At 30.3% G+C, this 18,564-nt stretch overlaps 2 protein-coding genes across 3 annotated transcripts; one reads left to right on the top strand and one right to left on the bottom strand.

Annotated features, from left to right (window-relative positions):
* Nucleotides 1–351: 351 nt before the first annotated feature.
* PRHA (pathogenesis related homeodomain protein A) lies at nucleotides 352–5,873 on the bottom strand. 2 transcript variants are annotated; one of them, XM_020372760.2, is made up of 11 exons: nucleotides 5,417–5,873; nucleotides 4,271–4,795; nucleotides 3,779–3,944; nucleotides 3,444–3,567; nucleotides 3,236–3,348; nucleotides 2,651–2,986; nucleotides 2,000–2,233; nucleotides 1,819–1,908; nucleotides 1,611–1,661; nucleotides 957–1,187; nucleotides 352–747 (listed from the first exon to the last, which is right to left on the bottom strand). In XM_020372760.2, the coding sequence occupies exons 2-11, from the start codon at nucleotides 4,771–4,773 to the stop codon at nucleotides 481–483; spliced, it is 2,115 nt and encodes a 704-aa protein (XP_020228349.1). In that variant the 5' UTR covers nucleotides 4,774–4,795; nucleotides 5,417–5,873; the 3' UTR covers nucleotides 352–480. The 2 variants fall into 2 exon arrangements, with proteins under 2 accessions (XP_020228349.1, XP_029129380.1); XM_029273547.2 differs by lacking the exon at nucleotides 5,417–5,873 and adding an exon at nucleotides 5,355–5,378.
* Nucleotides 5,874–11,085: 5,212 nt separating this feature from the next.
* LOC109809644 (putative clathrin assembly protein At5g57200) lies at nucleotides 11,086–17,104 on the top strand. Its single transcript, XM_020373010.3, has 15 exons — nucleotides 11,086–11,265; nucleotides 11,365–11,434; nucleotides 11,640–11,737; nucleotides 12,258–12,396; nucleotides 12,501–12,634; nucleotides 12,732–12,824; nucleotides 13,751–13,801; nucleotides 14,464–14,529; nucleotides 14,618–14,683; nucleotides 14,809–14,889; nucleotides 14,973–15,044; nucleotides 15,402–15,605; nucleotides 15,694–15,772; nucleotides 16,175–16,287; nucleotides 16,583–17,104. The coding sequence occupies exons 1-15, from the start codon at nucleotides 11,176–11,178 to the stop codon at nucleotides 16,979–16,981; spliced, it is 1,755 nt and encodes a 584-aa protein (XP_020228599.1). The 5' UTR covers nucleotides 11,086–11,175; the 3' UTR covers nucleotides 16,982–17,104.
* The last annotated feature ends 1,460 nt before the right edge of the window (nucleotides 17,105–18,564 follow it).

Raw genomic sequence — 18,564 nt, 5'->3', positions numbered from 1 at the left:
GCCTTAGTTACCAAAGTTCCATCTTTAAATGGTGCATTCTACAATGCATCCAAAAGGCTTAGTACTCGAGCCACATATGAGTGCATCCATATGACCATTCGTTTGATTCGAAGCTAAGCATGAGCAGTAGTCAGTGGAACATTTCTTGTTCTATTTTGCATCGTTGCATGTTACATTCCTTATTGACTACACGAAATGGCACAAGTCTGTTAGTCAAAACCAGCTCCGTACGGTTTTATAATTATTTTTGCTATGTATGAAGGATTTGATCAAGTCAAAACGAAATGTCCCGTTTCTATGGAATAACAATAATGCGGAGAAAGTATCACTCACATTGAAGATAGTATAAGGTGATGTGATAAAGTATTGATTAGATTAATAACGTGAACTCCAAAACATCTGCTTTCTTTCAATAATACAGGCTGAGACAGGAAGCAACTACAAATCATGTGTTCCCCTGCTCTTTCGTGTAGTTATCATTCAACCTTTTTCCCTTAACACAGCTGTTGGTACATATACAATGGATGGTTCATTAGAATTAGGGGGTTCATTTGAACCCTCTACTCTGTAATTTTGAATTGCAGCTAATTTTTGCTTCATACTATCTATTTTAATCTTCAATTTGCTTAGTCTTTCAAATTCCATCTCTGCCGCCTGAGAGTCTCCTTCAAATTTAAAATTTACCAACCTCTTTCTTTTCTTCAACAGTTTCTTCAAGCTCACATCATCACTGATCTCCATAAAGTCCTGAAGGATAAAAAAAAGTGAAAACTAGTTAACTGAGGTCCTTCCTAATCCAAAAGAATTACAAGTGCAACAAATTATATTAATAAAAACTGCAAACAACATGGATGTTATTTGCCTTGCTAGCTTTCATATCATCATATGGTGTTTTACTACTACTCAAGCACATAAAGCATAAAGCATGCAGAACGTGACACTAATAGGAAAAGCACCTTGTTGCCATTTTCTCCTGGCGGTGGAGGAATTTCTGGTTGTCTTTTCTTGCTAGATGATTTTATTTTCTTTCTTCCAGTGACATTTTTAACATTCTTCTGGGAATGTGTCATTGTAATTTTCAAGGTCTTTGGTTTCAAAAGATCAGCATTCTCCTGATTTTGTAATCTGGAGTTCTTAGTAGAAGTGATACTTTGAAGCTGATCTGCTGCTCCTTCTGCTGCTTGATGCTGAACAAAATCCACTCGAATTAGAGTTCATTGCAAATTCCAAGGACTAGACAATTTCTGACTGTTTGACCCAGAAAGGAAGTCTTATCTACCAAAAATACTAGAGATTATTTTGTCCTCTCATAAAGGTAAGGAATTTTCATCATATAAATTCCAAGGCATCTGTCTTATTTTAAACATCAGGCAATGCTTATTAAATGATGTTAGTTATTGCAATTTAAAATTGTTGTTATTATTCAAGTCCAAGATTGACACCTGTTCGAGTTCAAATTTTACAAGCACATAAAGTTAAATTTAAACATTTTTATAAACAACTAGATGATGCGTAGAGCTACACGTTGGAGAATTTCTATGAAAACAAGAAAATGGAAGACAAAATAAAGTTGCATAAATTGGACAACGAGAGATCAAAATGCGGTTTACCTTTCTGTTTTTAAGTGCTAAGTAACGTGCATTTTTGAACCATTTGCTGACCTGCATTTTCTAGCAGAGGTTAATAACTGGAAGTTGAACAGATAGAGTTTCTAGACATGCTAAAAGACCAAAAGTAATTGGAGTAACTATGGGACCAAGGTACATATACAACTCCTAGGCAAATTCAAGTGAAGATAGACAAGAAGTAAGTCATCACCTTCTCAGTGTCAAGTCCCAGCTCTTTAGAAAGACCCTCTCGGGTAGACCTTGGAGGAAGTTCATTCTCAGCAAAAACTTGGCGAAGCTTCTGGCTCATTCCGTAAGAAAATGAAAGGGAGATAAATTAAAGAACACACAACTCTTTTATAGAGAAAATGACCAAGTGTTTCTAGTAGTACCTCAACTGCATCACGTGGAATCCTAAAACAATGCCTTCTGATATTTGCACTTGAAGAATCTTTTCTTGTAATGTTGTTATGCTCATAATTAGGGTGCTTATTCTCACTTTCGTGCAAAGTCATAAGAGAATCAACAGCATCAGACTCCTTTTCTCTCCGCTTTCTTTTGCCAGGACCCCAGTCTTCATCTTCACTCAACTGTTCATATGCAGGAGCATCCTTCCCAAACATTTCCTGAGAGATAACTCAAGTGAAACTTCTTTTGCATGATCTAAAATATTCTCAGATTAGGATAGGAAAAAAAAATCAGGAACTCTACTTTTTAATAGTATTTCCATGCTTTAAGATTATTTGTTGACATCACATGATTCACATCCAAGGTAAGTGATTCATCTATTTGGCAATACATGTTTTAAATCAGTACACTAAAAGCCTACAAAGGAGACAAACCCAATTCATTAACATAGATATCAAGATAGTCTTTCAAGTGAGGAAGACAACAGTGTTTGTAAGAAGATTGTTAAAATCATGGCCTTAAAGTTGAAGATAATTGGGTCATTAACTTGTAACTTCCATACCACCACTTTATTTGTAGCTATTAAAATTGAGGACTGCAATTTGCTTTTCTGAAAGACAACTTCATATACTTACATCATAAAGTTTTTTGTAGTCAACAGCTTTTCGCTGCCGACGCCCACAGGCTTTTTCCTCAGACTCATCAGAATCTATGCTGCTATTGACAGAAAAATATTCATGACTAAAACCATCTACTGGATAACATTCACCATCAGAAGAACACAGACTTGTAGAACTGCTTAAATCATCAGATACACCATCATCAGTTCCTTCTGTGTGGATATAGTGGCTGTCTTCTTTCCTCTCTGGGTCATAATCATCATCTTCAGAATCATCTGATGGCCATTCTTCTTCAGGATTCAATAATGCAGTCTCACCATCAGGTATAGCAGCCTCTTCTTTGAATACATCCTTAATTTATGGCAGAAAGGAATTATTAGTTGAACCAATAGGATTATATGGATTTGGGTTCTTTAAAGCAAAGCATATACTTTTTAGAGAACAGCTGATGAGAAAATCAAGGGAGAACATTCTCATATATATAGATGTTTTGATATGTTATACATGCGCTTGTATGTTATAAAATTCTAAATTGAAGATATATAGAGAGGGGTGAAAACAGAAAAATAGAAGGAGTACAAGATTATTTGGTTTAAATACCTGCCAAGTACTATGTAAGGAGAAGTGAGTTCCAAGATGAGCATTCATTGCCTCCAGTATTTCCATCTTACAGTCACAAAATTTACAAAACCAGCCCTGCTCTCCAGGAGGAACTGCAATTTATACGTAAACAATTCATTTCCTGAATGAGGTCAACACACAAGAAGTTGCAAATTGCATAACTTGAAAAGCATATTAGGGAACTCACTATTTTCTGTGTCTAAAGGAGGGTCTAGACATTTTTGATGAAAAGCACGCTTGCATGTACCATCACAAAGTATAATATCGTTATCAGGATGTTCTTCATGCATCTTGCACTTTGCACAAAATATCTAGATGTAGAAAAAAAACAGAAAAGTGAGCATACATACAGTTTTTAAAACATTGAGCCTTAAATTCAGAAAACGCATGATAAATCACTCTCCAATAGCAAAATAAGATAAGCTATTGTGAAGCAGGCTTGCAAGTTGCAAGTATTAAAATGGAAAGAATACAGAAACATTTAAATGCAATGAAGTATTCAAAGTGTTGATACTTGCTCACATTTCCATGGTAAATAGATCCATCCGGAGCAATGGCAGAATCTTCGATGCTACTCAATGAACCAAGAGAATCCAATTGGCGAATGGCATCACGAATACCAAGTCTACATTTTAAAATCTGCTTCCTTGCTCTTTGTAACTCCTTTTCTGGCCTAATCTTTTCTCGACTGTGAAAAGAATTTCCATCAATGCAAAAAAAAGATAATGATAAGCAACGGTGCTATTTGTCAAGGGCTAATGTTGGGTCAAACATGCTAATAATTGCTTTCAGATAAGAGCATACTGCATTGCTGCAAGCAGTTTCCACGAAAAATGTGAGCATAACAAAACCGTTCCAGTTTATAATCAACCACATACTACTTAAATAACAATCACAAAAATCAATTAAAAGGTAACAGCTCCTAACTTAATCAACTAAAAGGAAAAATATGCATCTTATTCACCTAACACTTGAAAAAAATAAAATAAAACTATCGGATAAGTTATCCCATACCTCTGACCTTTCCAACCTTCTCCAGAGTAAGCATCAATCAGGTTCTGCTCTAGTTTCATTTTGATTAAAAGATACCTTGTTCTCCTCTGAAAGCGCAAAGGATCATCAAGATCTACATTATTCCTTTGCCTTTTCTTCTTTCTCTTTCTCTTCATTTTTTGAAGCTTTACCACCCCATCTGCATCTTTCCCCTCTTTTCTGGAGCTAAGAGAAGTTTTTTTGCCTTGTAACTTTGAGGATGGCTTCTGTGAAGATTTTCTGTTTTTTGCAGGCAAATTTTTTCCAGTAATCAATTTCTTATGTGAAGAATCCTTACGCGGCCCTTTGACCTTGGAGGAAGAGTCGGTAACTCTCTTCCTCGATATGTCAGTGCCAACATTTTTTGTGTGAGATTTTGATACTACTTTCACTTTATCCTTCTTCCCTTTGCACTTCGTACCTGCCTTCAAATGACTGGATTTTTTAGATCCTTTGTTGTTTAATTTCTTCTCACTGTCCCCCATAACAATATGTTATGTGCCAATCCTGAAAATTCAGCACAAAGTGGAAAAAGTGACATTCAAATTACTTGTAAATTAATAATCTAGATTGAACTATTCATACACAACCACGAATTTCGTATACAACGATAGGACAGAAATTACACATAACAGTACAGATTAATGCTGCTTCGTTCTAATATAATTACTCATTAACCTTCGTAATATACAAAGAAGAAAAATGCTATCAAGTAAAATAATGAGTTGAGCACTACAATTGATCAAATACTCGAGATCAAGCCAGGATGGAACAGTGCCAAACAAACAGTGAGCATTACAAGGATAGTACTCACAGAAAGACCAGAAAGAACATTGAATCAAGAATTACAAGAAGAATTTAGCAAAACACAAACACAGACAAGAAGAAAAGTCAGGGTACGATGTTTAAGACCCTGATCACTCCAAACGTTATAGAATCGCAAATAAGTCATAATTAGTTATTCAAATCTAGAAAACAAACAATTGTGATCAGAAGAAGAACATAGACCAAACACCCCAAGTTGTAAAGAAACCAAAATAGGCCAAAACACGATGAGTAAAAAGACCTTGACTTTGAATCCAAATGTGAAACCCCACAAGATTTTGAGGCAAGAGAAAGAAAACCAACCTGAAACGAAAGAGGAATAAGGTGAAAGATCAGAACTTTGTAAGGCCCTGAAGGTGTGTGAACATGGGGGGAGTGCAAAAGTTGGAAGGATTAAAAAAGTGAAGTGTTGATTGGTTTGAATTTGAAATTGGGTCTGAGATTCCCAATGTTGATGGAACCTGTCGCCGCCAAATAGCTACCCCAAGCGCCACCAACGGTCAGCTTCTTGTTATGCTGCCATTCCCATTCTATCAATCTCTTTCTCTCTCTCTCTCTCTTTCTGTGGTTTTATTTTACAAGTAACAAGTAATTGTGGCAGAAACTGAAACGTACAAGGAATAAGATTGGTTTGGTGTTTGGGAAAATCAGATTCCTTGGTGAATCATAGGCACTGTTGGGAATTGTTTTTAGGCCAATGTGTGTGTCTCAACTCGTCAATGCAACATAGGAACCAAAAATGCTCCTTTGGTTATATACAACACAACTACAAGGAGAATGAATGAATCTTTATGTGATCTCCGAATACATTTAATTTAGCTTACCACAAAATCATTTTGCTTATTTATTTTACTGTCAGCCTATGCCTATGCTTCCTACAAATTGGTAAGTCCTAATCATACAAAAATTAAAACAGGATTAGGTAATAACATTTTTATTTTTCTCAATAGCCTTTTCTTTTATTTCATTTCTCCCTATGTTTTTTTAATGCATTAAACTAAGGAGCATTGATATTTTGACATCTGATCGTCTTATATATCTTACTAATGCTCAATTTAGTATGTCTTGCTTTGGATGAGTTTCTTTAAAGGTTTTTTTTTATAACATTTTTAAATAATCTTTTATAAATTAAAAATAATATTTTAAAGAAATTAGAGAAATTCTACAAATTCACTTAAACTTATATTTAAATTAATTTTAATTTATGAATAAATTTATTTCATTTTTCCTTGTAATTTTTCACTTCTACAAGTGTTTAAAGATAATTTTATTAAAACAAATTCCTTTTTTTTTTACTTATTTTTCTATTACATCATATCACTTATATATTTATCTTTTTTTATCTTTTTTTTATAAGAGTTTAATAGATAGATTAAGTGTAAAAAACACAATTTTGTAAATTAATCTCATCTCATTTAATATGAAGCAATAACTAATTTAGTCAACAATCAAATTTTAATTAATTGATATATAATTTTTTTTTGTAAAGAGGTACAATTCCCTCTTATCAAGTAGGATAAATTTTGAACCATTATATTTGATACAAACTCTTTTGATAATTAATATTAATCCAATAATTATATTTTATGATTACACTCATATCATGCATGTCAAATTTAAAATGATTTAAACTCTAAATATGTTATTTAACTATTTTTTCATATATTTTGATTATCATTTTATACATTAAAATAGAATGATATAATAAACTATAAAATAATTTAAGAATTATGTTCAATGTTATGTATTTAATCTAATCAGTAATTTCATTCAATAATAGTTGGTACAATATATCAACAATACATATTGATTAACCAACACCATAATATTATTATTGCTATCTAATCTCTTATAAAATCTATTTTAAAAATAAAATTATACCCTGATTTATATAAAATATTATTATTAAGCTATGATAATGATTCATTCTTCATTATCAATCTAAAAATACAAAGTATGTTTAAAAATAGGAAACACGGTCAAATTGTACTACATAGATGTCATGTCTACCGATGATGCATAGGATATGTCATCAATTTTAAAATATATGCGCGTTCACGCCAATTTTAAAAGTAGCTATAAGTCAATTTTTTTATTTTAAAAAAAAAATCTTGTTAATTATAGAACATATTAAATAGATATGTCACTCTAATTCGGCCATGTGATATTCGCATGATTTGGCTAAACCCTAAACAAGAAAAATCGTAAATCGTGTTGATTAGATTTAACTTCAGGTTTTCTTTAATTAATAAAATTGAAAACGGAAGCGAGTACTAAAATGTTAATATCTGCTCCTACTCTTGCTTAATAATATAATTAAAAAATTATCTTTATATATATAAATTAAAGTTAAAAATTTTTATATATAAAAATTTATATTATTATTTTTTTAAAAATTTTCTATATTTATTAGAAGAAAAAGGGCTAGGATCAGGGATAGTGATAGGGCGGAAAAACCTAAATCTCGTTAAAAATAAGAATGAGTATTCAAATTTTATTCTCAAAAAATGTTGAGAACGGAGATAGAAGCAATTTAAATTTACAGAACGAGACAGATAACATAAAACCCGTTCCAACTACGCCGTTGCCATGCCTAATATTAAGGTTAAGGAGGAGAGAATATGTGCAACTGAGGTGAGTAGTTCAGTTGATAAAGATTGAGTTCAAATCTGATCGTGGACGTGAGAACTTTGTAGGTAAGTGGTATATACTCTGTAAGTATTGTTCTTTGAAGTTTGAGATTTGTCTTTGATAAACTTTGAAATTCAAGTCACCTAATTTTTTTTTAATTGGATGCTGGGATAATACTTCAATTCCACTAAGTTTAGTTATATAGATATATCATCTTCAGCATGAAGTGTAACAGTTGTGATTCTAAACTGAATGAAATCGTACGTGTTTGAAACTTGAAACATGGAATACAACATTCATATTTATATCTATTACAAAGAAATAGTAATATTTGTATATTGATATGTGTAATTATTTTTATTTTTTAGTAGACTATTATATCTCTTAAAATATTAAAAAAATAATAATTTTTTATATTCTTTCTCAATAACTATTCACAATCATCTATTTTATTATCTCTTATTTTATTTTATTTTATTTTTATTTTTTTAAAAATTTAAAAGTTACAATTGTCTCTTTTTCCATACCAGCCTATTATAAATGAATACCAATATGAATAACTATTTTTTTGTCTTAAGTTTTCAGTGCACTATTATATCTATCAAATATTTAAAAAAAAAAATAATTTTTCATGTATTTTTTTAATAACCACTATATTTCGTTATCTCTTTTTTATTTTATAAAAATTTAAGAGAAAGAGTCTCTTTTTTCTCGCATAATCTATACTAATATATAAAAAAATAATTTTTTCAGTAACTACCTTGGTTTCCATTTTTTTTTACTATTATACCCTTTTATTCTAAAAAATTTTTAAAAATATTTTTTAATCAAATTTAATAACTTAAAACTAATGAATTAATCATAATACTAATTAGATCAATATACTTTTATTATTATTATTATTATTTTTTATTTTAATAGAGACATGAAGTACTTCGACCCCATTAGTGTGAATAAACTGAATTCTTTTGCCACAACTACCCTAATAATCTAACTTTTGTATGATGAAAAAAAAAATGAAGCCATATGGATAATGTTTTAATCGATGGTGCTTTAAGAATAAGGATCTGGCATCCTATAAAATTTTGAAAAATTTCAATGTACATCAGATCAAATATAAATATCAAAAAGTACAAGAAAATAATGAGAAGAGAATGATTTTTTTTTCATTGACATGTTTAACTTGAATCATGATTCGGAAACAGTCATTGCAGAGGAGTTTGGAGGCCTGATTATTGAATTATCGAATCAACAATGGAGATAACACACGAGAATATTATTATTATTTTTAATCTGACTTTATTCATTTTTCGTGGATATTTGGTTTTATAAATTCAATCACTCGTTATTATAGAACCTAAATCTTATATTTAATATATTATTTTGTGTTTAAATTTTTAAAGAATCTTTTAATTAAATTTTTAAATTAAAAAGTATAATTAAATCTTCTATCTTTTTATTTTCAATTTAATTCTTAAAATTAGAAATTTATTTACAAATCCATGGTATTTCATAAAATATTCCTAATAAATATAAATTAGAAATAAAATACTAATCTAATGTGATTGTCAAAGTATCCAAATATTAAATAAATTTTATGAAATTTTACAAATTATAAATAAATTTCTAATTACAATAAATAAATAACAAAAACATGAAATATAAAAGACTTAATTGTATTTTTTAAATTTAAGAACGTAATTGAAAATTTAAAAAAAAAATTCAAAGACTCATGATGTATTAACTTATTTTTAAATTAGTTTGATTTTTTTTTGGTACAACTTAATCTATTATGCTTCAGGTATTAATTTTTTCTTTACAAAAAGTAGCATCCTTATCAAATGTATTTTTTTAGTTCAATAAATAAGTACAATACTACATTAAGTTTATGTCTCTGAAAATATAAATAATCTTATTTTTTATTTTTGAAAGGCATAAACTTTGAAATATGCCTCATTAGTTTTGAAAGGAAATATATATTTAAGATATATTAATTGATTTAACTAAAAAAACAAAATTTTCAGTAAATTAATTATTTAAATCTTATAATAATAACTTGAGGTAATAGTTAATATGCTACATTATGCATGTATGGTAATCTTCTAATAACGTTTCAATTTAAGTTGTGGAAAGAAAGTTAAGATATATATATATATATATTATATTTATTTATTTATTTAAAAAAAGAAGTAAAGTACAACTTACCGCGAAACATGTAAAGTTTTTTGTTGAAGATCTAATGATCTCAAATGTGTTGTTAAAAATATGAAAAGATATTAGTTTAATATGTTATATGTGTATGTTTACAGTTACATGTGATGCCCTTGGCTTCAACCTTCTTCTACTGACCCCACTTTTTATTTTAAATGTCAGAATTCTGTTTTTTTTTTTTTTTTAATCTAAATTTGCTTTACGCTACTTAATATGGACTTTCAATCCATTGGGCCGAGACATAATACCCATCCCAAATTTTTAATTCAATAAATACATTTTGTCATAAGATAAAAATAAAAATAAAAATGGAGCATGCTACCAAAGCCAAACTTTAATCCAAAACAAATTGAAAGGCTAGTCCTATAAATGGAGATAATTAAATATAAAAGTAAATACTCTATACACTCACTCAATAATTTAAATATATAAAAATTTATTAGTTTTTATAATAACCACATTAAAAGTAATTCTAATAATATTTTGTAATTGATTAATAATGTAAACATTTTATATTGACATTTGACAATAAATAAAAACTGAAATAATTCTAAATGCTTTTACGGCTTTCTTCTATTAATCTTCTTATTTCTTTTGTACCATAAATATTGAATATGTTTCATTTTTTTTCAAGACATGAAATTCTTTTATAATTTTTTTTGTAAGGTAACACGAGGATTTGTGAAAGAATTAATTTGAAGATATAAAATTATTGTAGAAATTAAACTCCAAATGTAATTATTCCTTTACCAACTTGATATCAAATAATGTATGATAACCCACGCACTTCCTCAACCAAACTCTAGATGTAATTATAAAGTTAACATAACATTCTTGAAAAAACTATTTTTAAACAACCAAAAGGAGCACTAATTTTTTTTTTGTTGAGAAAATAAAAATTAATAATTTAACGAACCATGATGAGACAACGAAGGCGTAGTTGGATCTCACGTGTAAACACGATGAAATATGAACATCAATTGTGGTATTTTCATTTTCATGCAAAACAAAACGGAACCCGCATTTTTCTGTTTTATTGAAACCGTGGTCAAATATTAGTTAAATCTCAAAAGATGAAAATACGAAAATACCCTTGGGTCGTTGGTTCCCTCTTTTTGTTGTTGGAGAATGAGAGAGTGAGACAAAGAAGAAGAAGAAGAAGAACATCACCATTGTTCTTTCTTCTTTCTCTCTTTCCATCAAATTCAATAATTTGGTGAATGGGAACGTTCCACACCTTAAGGAAGGCTTACGGTGCTCTCAAAGACTCCACCACGGTTGGCCTAGCCAAGGTCAATAGCGAATACAAGGTACGTACGCTCCTACGTTATTCTATTTTCATGCATGTTTGATGTATCAACCTATTTTCTATTATATCTTTTCATGTTGTTCCTTTTTTTTCTTTTAAGGATTTGGATATTGCAATTGTCAAGGCTACCAGTCACGTAGAGTATCCTCCTAAGGAACGTCATGTTCGAAGTGAGTCCTCAAATTTTGTTCAATATGATGCTTTTTTTCATCGTGAAATTTGTTTCATTAATTTTCAATCTGTTATGTTTGGTTTAATTCAATCGATCTCAATGCTTGCATTGAAAAAAAAATGGAAATGAGATCATTCCCAATACAATAATGCATGTGAAATTGGGGTGATATTGATAACTTGTCTCTTTGCTCTTGGTTGTAGAAATATTCTATGCAACTTCAGTACACCAACCAAGGGCAGATGTGGCTTACTGCATACATACACTTGCCAAGAGGCTTTTAAAGACTCGGAATTGGATAGTAAGTCCTCTTAATACTTGTTTCAATGCACACTAACAAGCTAAATAATCTGAGCTCTTTCTATATTTTTTTCTTATTCATTTAACATATGGTAAAATATTATGTTTCTGAACAGTGTTTGGTAAAGATGTTGTTATGCTTACTTTCTTCTTGAAAATAAACAAAATTCAGCATAGAAAGGAATGGGAATGACATAATTGTCATGAATATTCAACTACCCTAAAAGCTTAAAGTTGTTTAGTGAAAACATGTGAATGGTTTTTATATTATATTTCTAATAATAAAGGGGGAATTTACCTCTTAAATATGAAATATAAAACTACAAATTGTGGCTCTAAGACAGATATGAAATGTCCTGTGTACATCCCTTGTGGAAAGGAACATTCTGGGGATAAATAATGCTTAGCTTCACTCTATCATCCATAAAGAGATAGGGATTAGGATTTGCCCACAATTTTGCTTAATAAAGACAAATTTTCAGATGTTGTTTTTAACTAAATAATGTCCTGCTACATGACAGGTTGCTATAAAGACATTAATTGTCATTCATAGGATATTGAGAGAAGGTGATCCTACTTTCAAAGAAGACCTTATAAACTATGCGCGCAAGGGACGTTTTCTTCAAATATCCAATTTCAAAGATAACTCAAGCCCTTTAGGTAGATTAGTTCCACAGATTATTTGTTGTTCAACTCTATCATATATATATATATATAGAATGACTTAGACTTTTTGGTTATCTAAATTAGATTTCTTTATGCAGCATGGGATTGTTCTGCATGGGTTCGAACTTATGCATTATTTTTAGAAGAAAGGCTTGAATGTTACAGAGTCCTTAAATATGATATTGAGGGTGAACGTTTAATAAAATTGGGATCGGCCAAGGCTTTATCTCAGGTGTGTGCTTTTCCTTTTAATTTTATTCATACATTAATTGTTCCATGCAACTTTTTATTAATACTTTTGGAAAATTAGTAACTTTGAGCTTTGATAGTTACATAGCAAAACACGAACTTTGACAAGTGAAGAGCTTTTAGAGCAGTTGCCTACACTTCAACAACTTCTATACCGCCTTGTTGGTTGTCAGGTAAGAATTTATGGAAAAAAATTAGATTTGGTATTTACATGCTCTAGAGTGACCACAATAAAATTTGTTTTTAGTAATATTAAAAAAAATGTCAAATTATGAATAAATATTATTAATATACTTTTATGACATTATATCAAATGTAAGATAAAATCTATGTAACTACATATTTTTAGTAATATTTTAACATATTAATGACAATATTTTAAAATGTTATTAAAGTGATATTTTTGTAACATTTTAAAAATGTTGCTAAAGTTTTGCAAATTAAACTTTATAAAATGCTAATTAATTTTAATTTAGATTGTATTACAACTTATACTTTATGTCCCTATTTACAAATCCTTTAAAGTTAAAGACATCATAAGTTAATCACTTCCAAATCTATATTACATATAAAAGTTTATTTATTTTAAGTTTCATCTTATGATTATATATACTTTTTATTTGTCATCTTTTTATTCGATGAAAAACTTTAATTTTAAAAAATAATTAGAGATTGAAAAGGTATATTCTTTTATGAGTCAATATTTTATTCAATGTAAGATTTAATTTTGGAAAACAATTACAAAAAAATAATATTGAAATAAGAAAATGTTACTCTATTTATAATATTTTCTTAAAAAAATGTTGCAATAACGTATTACCTTAATTTATTAATAACATTTTAATAAATATAAGTAGACAAATATTACTAAAGATGTTAAATATAGTAGTGGGTATGTTTGGATAAAAAAAAGTACTTTAAAAAGCTTTTTGTATTTAGAAAAACTTTTTTTAAAATAATTCTTAAAAACTCTTTTATTCTTGTATTTATTGTCATTATTATACTCCTAATCTGTTATTATGTCGTATCTATTGTCATTGAAATGACTTCATTTTTTTATTCCCTTAGATAACATTTCATTTGCTTTAATATCTTGCAGCCTGATGGATTGGCTTTCAACAATTATCTAATACAGTATGCACTGGCCTTGGTATGCTTATTTAATTTGTACTTGTCACATAATATATAGCACTTTGAAGCACTAACATAATATGTTTTTTTATCAATTGTAGGACTGAATAAAATTTGTAAAACATTTTTTCAAAAAAAGAAATAAGAGTAACCTGTTCATGTCATAATTGTGGATACCATATCCTCGTGAAAATCATATCCTTGTGAAATGATATATGCAAATCAAACAGCTTTAGATTTTACGATAGTCCATATAATTTTTGCTATTGATAACAATGGTATTCATTAAAGCAATGGCTTCTGCACTCCAAGTTGAAGAATACAGTAACTTAGTAAATTAGATTTGTCGAATTGCTACACTAATGAATTTATTTCCTATGATGCAAAATTGTTTTGCCTAATTCATCCTTATCTTGTGTTTTTCTTTCATTAAAAAATGACTTCTTTAAAATAAACTCTCATTTTAGAGAGAAATTTCAATTGGTGAAAAAATTAAAGTTAGTATTATTTGCATGTGAATGAAAAATTACAGATTTGTTAAAATCTACTCTCCTAACTAAAATAATAATTATAAAAAAAAAAAAAAAAACATTTTGACTTTGTTCTCTTCTAGGATTCCATTTACTGAGCATTGTATTATTTCTCTAACTTTATTTTTCCGCTTCTGGGAATATCATTCAGGTATTGAAAGAGAGCTTCAAAATATATTGTGCCTTGAATGACGGAATCATAAATCTTGTGGATGGGGTAACTTAACTTCTATCTCAGTTTAACATGTTATTTTGATTAATACTCCACTTGAACTTCAATTTGTACTAACTAATGAAAGTTGCAGTTCTTTGATATGACAAAATATGATGCAATGAAGGCGTTACAGATCTATAAAAGAGCTGGCCAACAGGTTTATGATGATGCTTTCCTTCATACTCATTCCTTTTGTTGTCCAATTTGAATTGATTCTTTTGCTTAATGATGATTTCCGAAAGGATCATACTTGTTGAATTCACTATCATTCTTACTGTGCAGGCCGAATATCTTGCTGACTTCTATGAATACTGCAAGCGATTGGACCTTGCTAGGAATTTTCAATTTCCTACCTTGAAACATGTTATTTCTTGCTCACTATAATAACAATATTTATTTTGATATCATATACAGTTTCTCACTAAGATCTTTCCTGCAATAAACAGCCACCTGCTTCTTTTCTTGCCACAATGAAAGAATACATTAAAGAAGCACCCCTTACTGCTACTAAGAGATTGGTATGAAAAAGTGATATTTGGGTTGTTCATGATTTGAATTATTTACCAAATCCATCTATTTTATAAAATTAGTTTGGTTAACTAAACCTTATTTGATAAAGTGGATTGACTAGATTTTTTTCAAAAAAATTGATCGTATTTTTTTAAATGGATGAATTTGATTATTCACTTTATATTTTTATAGTTTTTTAAAAAAAATTTGAATCAAACTGAAGTAAATTTTTTTTTGTAAAAATAAATTTACTTAACCGAACCGTTTTACATAGTACATTGACTTGGATTTTCTCAAAATGGTGTGATTTTTATAATTTGGTATTTGTATGCGATGATTCGTTGATAAATGTCATGCAACATCAGGAGTATCACAAAGATGACCAATCAGCTCAAAAAGAAGAAACGAAACCCAAAGAATCTGAAGAGAAGGCAGAAGCCGAAGCAAATAACAAACTAGATGAAGAAGTCAATGAGGAAGAACGTGAAGATAAAGAAGAAACACAACCTAAGGAAGAGGAAGCTGAACTTCCTCCTCTTATATCAACTGATACTATTGATGATTTGTTGGTGAGTTTTTGGTTGTGATAATGGTATGCATGTTTTGTTTGATATGTTGGTTTGACTAAATGTACAATATATTGGTCAACTTTTTCAGGGTCTACATGAAATAAATCCAAAAGCTCTGGAACTAGAAGAAAACAATGCTTTGGCTCTTGCAATTGTACCAGCCAGCGGTAAGGCCTTGAGTAATATTTAAGACACATTTATAGTGCATGCTTTTCTAGAGAATGGTGATTGCAATTTGCTTCAATAAGATATTCCTCATCGAGATAGTCTTCCAGAGGTTCAAAGAATCACAATTTAAAAAATTATACATTGAATTCCCAAATATAAACTGGTGAAGAAAACTTGTCACTAGCACTTATTTCACACAGATAATTTTATTAAAAATTCATAAGGATACATGTGTCATTTCCCATCCTTGCTCACATTATCCCATATAATATTACCAGGACTTGATCCAAATGAACTTGTATCAATTAACTCCTTTTTAAACCTCAATCATGCCCAATCATTTGGCTAACCATCCTTGTTGTTTCATACTTGATTCATTCTAAACTTGCAATTTTGTGTAGGAAATAACTCGAGCAATATTGCTTTGGCTGACATGAGCGGAACTTCTGGTTGGGAACTAGCACTGGTTACAACACCAAGTAACCATACAAGCCAAGCGATAGATCGCAAAATGGTTAGATTTTACTTGCTTGTCATGCTTAGTTTGAAGCTCATCTGTTATAAGAGAGACATGCTAACCAATATATGTTATTTACACACACTACAACCAGTATGAATATGTCAACTTGCATATTTATGCTATAGATACAATTTCACACACGTCAATAACAGGAGAGGTCAATATGAAAATGCCTACAAATTACATGTATCTACTGCTTACAATCTCATAAATGAGGCTATGGTTTGTCCTTTAAATCTAAAAGATAACAACGTTATTGTTTTTTTTTTGTCCTCTTTTGTTGAGATAGGCCGGTGGATTTGACAAGTTATTACTAGACAGTTTGTACGAAGATGAAAATGCGAGGAGACAACTCCAACTCCGAAATGCAGGCTATGGATATGGGAAAATGGATACACATAATCCATTCGAACATCATAATCAGCATGATCCATTTGCAATGTCCAACAACATAGCACCTCCACCCAATGTGCAAATGACATTCATGACTCAGCAGCAACAACAACAACAACAAATGATGTTCCAACAACAACAATATAACATGATGGTCCCTTACCAGTATCCACAGAATCAATACCCTCAACAAATGCCAATGATGGGTTCTTCTAATCCATTCAGTGATCCGTTACCCATGCCTAGCTATCCTTATAGTTCCATGCACCATCAAGGAAACTACCATTTAATGTAGAGTTCATCTTCTTTCTATCTTAATCTTCGCCTCTCCCCCAGTCCCCTGCCCAAAATGGATATATTCTTTGTTATTTTGAGTAGGATAACACTAATTTCCTAATCGAAATCTCATTCATTATTAGCCGGTGAATGTGACATGTACATTTTTAGTTTTAGATATAAATGACTCGTTTTTCATCGGGCGTTCTTGGGTGCACCCTTACAAGGTGCATTTGAAAAATAAAGGTACCCGAGCGATGGTCCACATTTTGAAACCGATTAATCAGCGATAAAACGCACCTCATTGATTGAGAAATAATGACAATATTGTTTTGTACGAGAAAAAAAAAAAAAAAAAAAAAAAACGAAATGATCTACGAGTGTCCTATGACTTTCGTGAAACACTGAAATTTATCTTTACCGTTTTTAACATTCACATAACCAATAATAGAAGTACATGTGTATTAATTCTTATTACATTCATTTATCTTGCCAGAAAAAACCTGGAAAACTGAAGTCAAAGCAAAAAAAAATCGTGTAGAAGACTATAACTAGAAATATACATACGTATATGCCTGTACCCATGTAGTACAGTGCCGGGTTTATTGTGTTTACTATCCCTTGAAAAAAAAAAGATGACACTGATTTTATTGATAGCAATCTCCTTCATTATTGATAAGTGAATGCGACACGTACATTTTTATTTGTAAATTGTAACTAACCAGAATTCACTTTTCATCGGGCATTCTTGGGTGCACCCTCACATCAAATGGAGCATTTGAAAATTGAAGATATTTGAGCAATGGTCCAAAGTTTGAAACCGAGTAATCAAGCATAAAACACGCCTCATTGACTCTTATCCAAGTTTAGTGATTCATTTATCTTATCATAACAACCTGGCTGCCTGAAGTCAACATGACTGCACAGTTCAGTACCCATTTAAAGAACCTTATAATCAGAGTCACGCAAGAACAGGTTTTCTGCCCCGCATACCAAAACTAAAATAATGACAAGTGACCAAGATAATAAGAGCAGATTAAACTGTAAAAACAAACTGAAACTAAATTAGAAAACCAAACTTATTCTCTCTCTTTCCTCCCTGCAAGCATGATTAAACCCTAAACAATAGAAGTCTTACTCCAGTAGGTGAGATCGGCTACATGAATTGCATAGCACCATTAGACACTGTTAAGATCAAATTCTCAAGAATATTATTCGTCATGATATCTCTTTAAACAATTTCTACGATGTCCTTCGTAGTCTCTCCCTCCCTTCCCCTTTGGAAAGCATTAAAAATTAGGCAATCTACTTTCCTCTGCAGTGCTTTTAGTGACCTTTACACATATTCAAACTATCTTAACATGTCTTTTCTTGTATGTCCACGTATTCATCTTAACATTCTTATTTCTACCGCTCTCACATTTTTCTCTTCTCCCTCTTATACAAATATTAATACGTTACAGAGCCAGAACTTTTGAATATATTTGTGTCCTCTGTCACAAGACCTTCCTGTTGAGGAGAGATAAGATGCAAGTTTTTATTATGCAAAGACTCACGATGATAAGTTTAAAGATCTATTAGTTTATATAACTCGCAGATCTT

This window comes from Cajanus cajan, chromosome 5 (genome assembly GCF_000230855.2).
Source record: "Cajanus cajan strain Asha chromosome 5, NIPB_CcT2T_4, whole genome shotgun sequence".
Taxonomy (NCBI): domain Eukaryota; kingdom Viridiplantae; phylum Streptophyta; class Magnoliopsida; order Fabales; family Fabaceae; genus Cajanus; species Cajanus cajan.
Note: the sequence above shows the minus strand (reverse complement) of the source record. Positions and strands in the feature narration are given on the sequence as shown.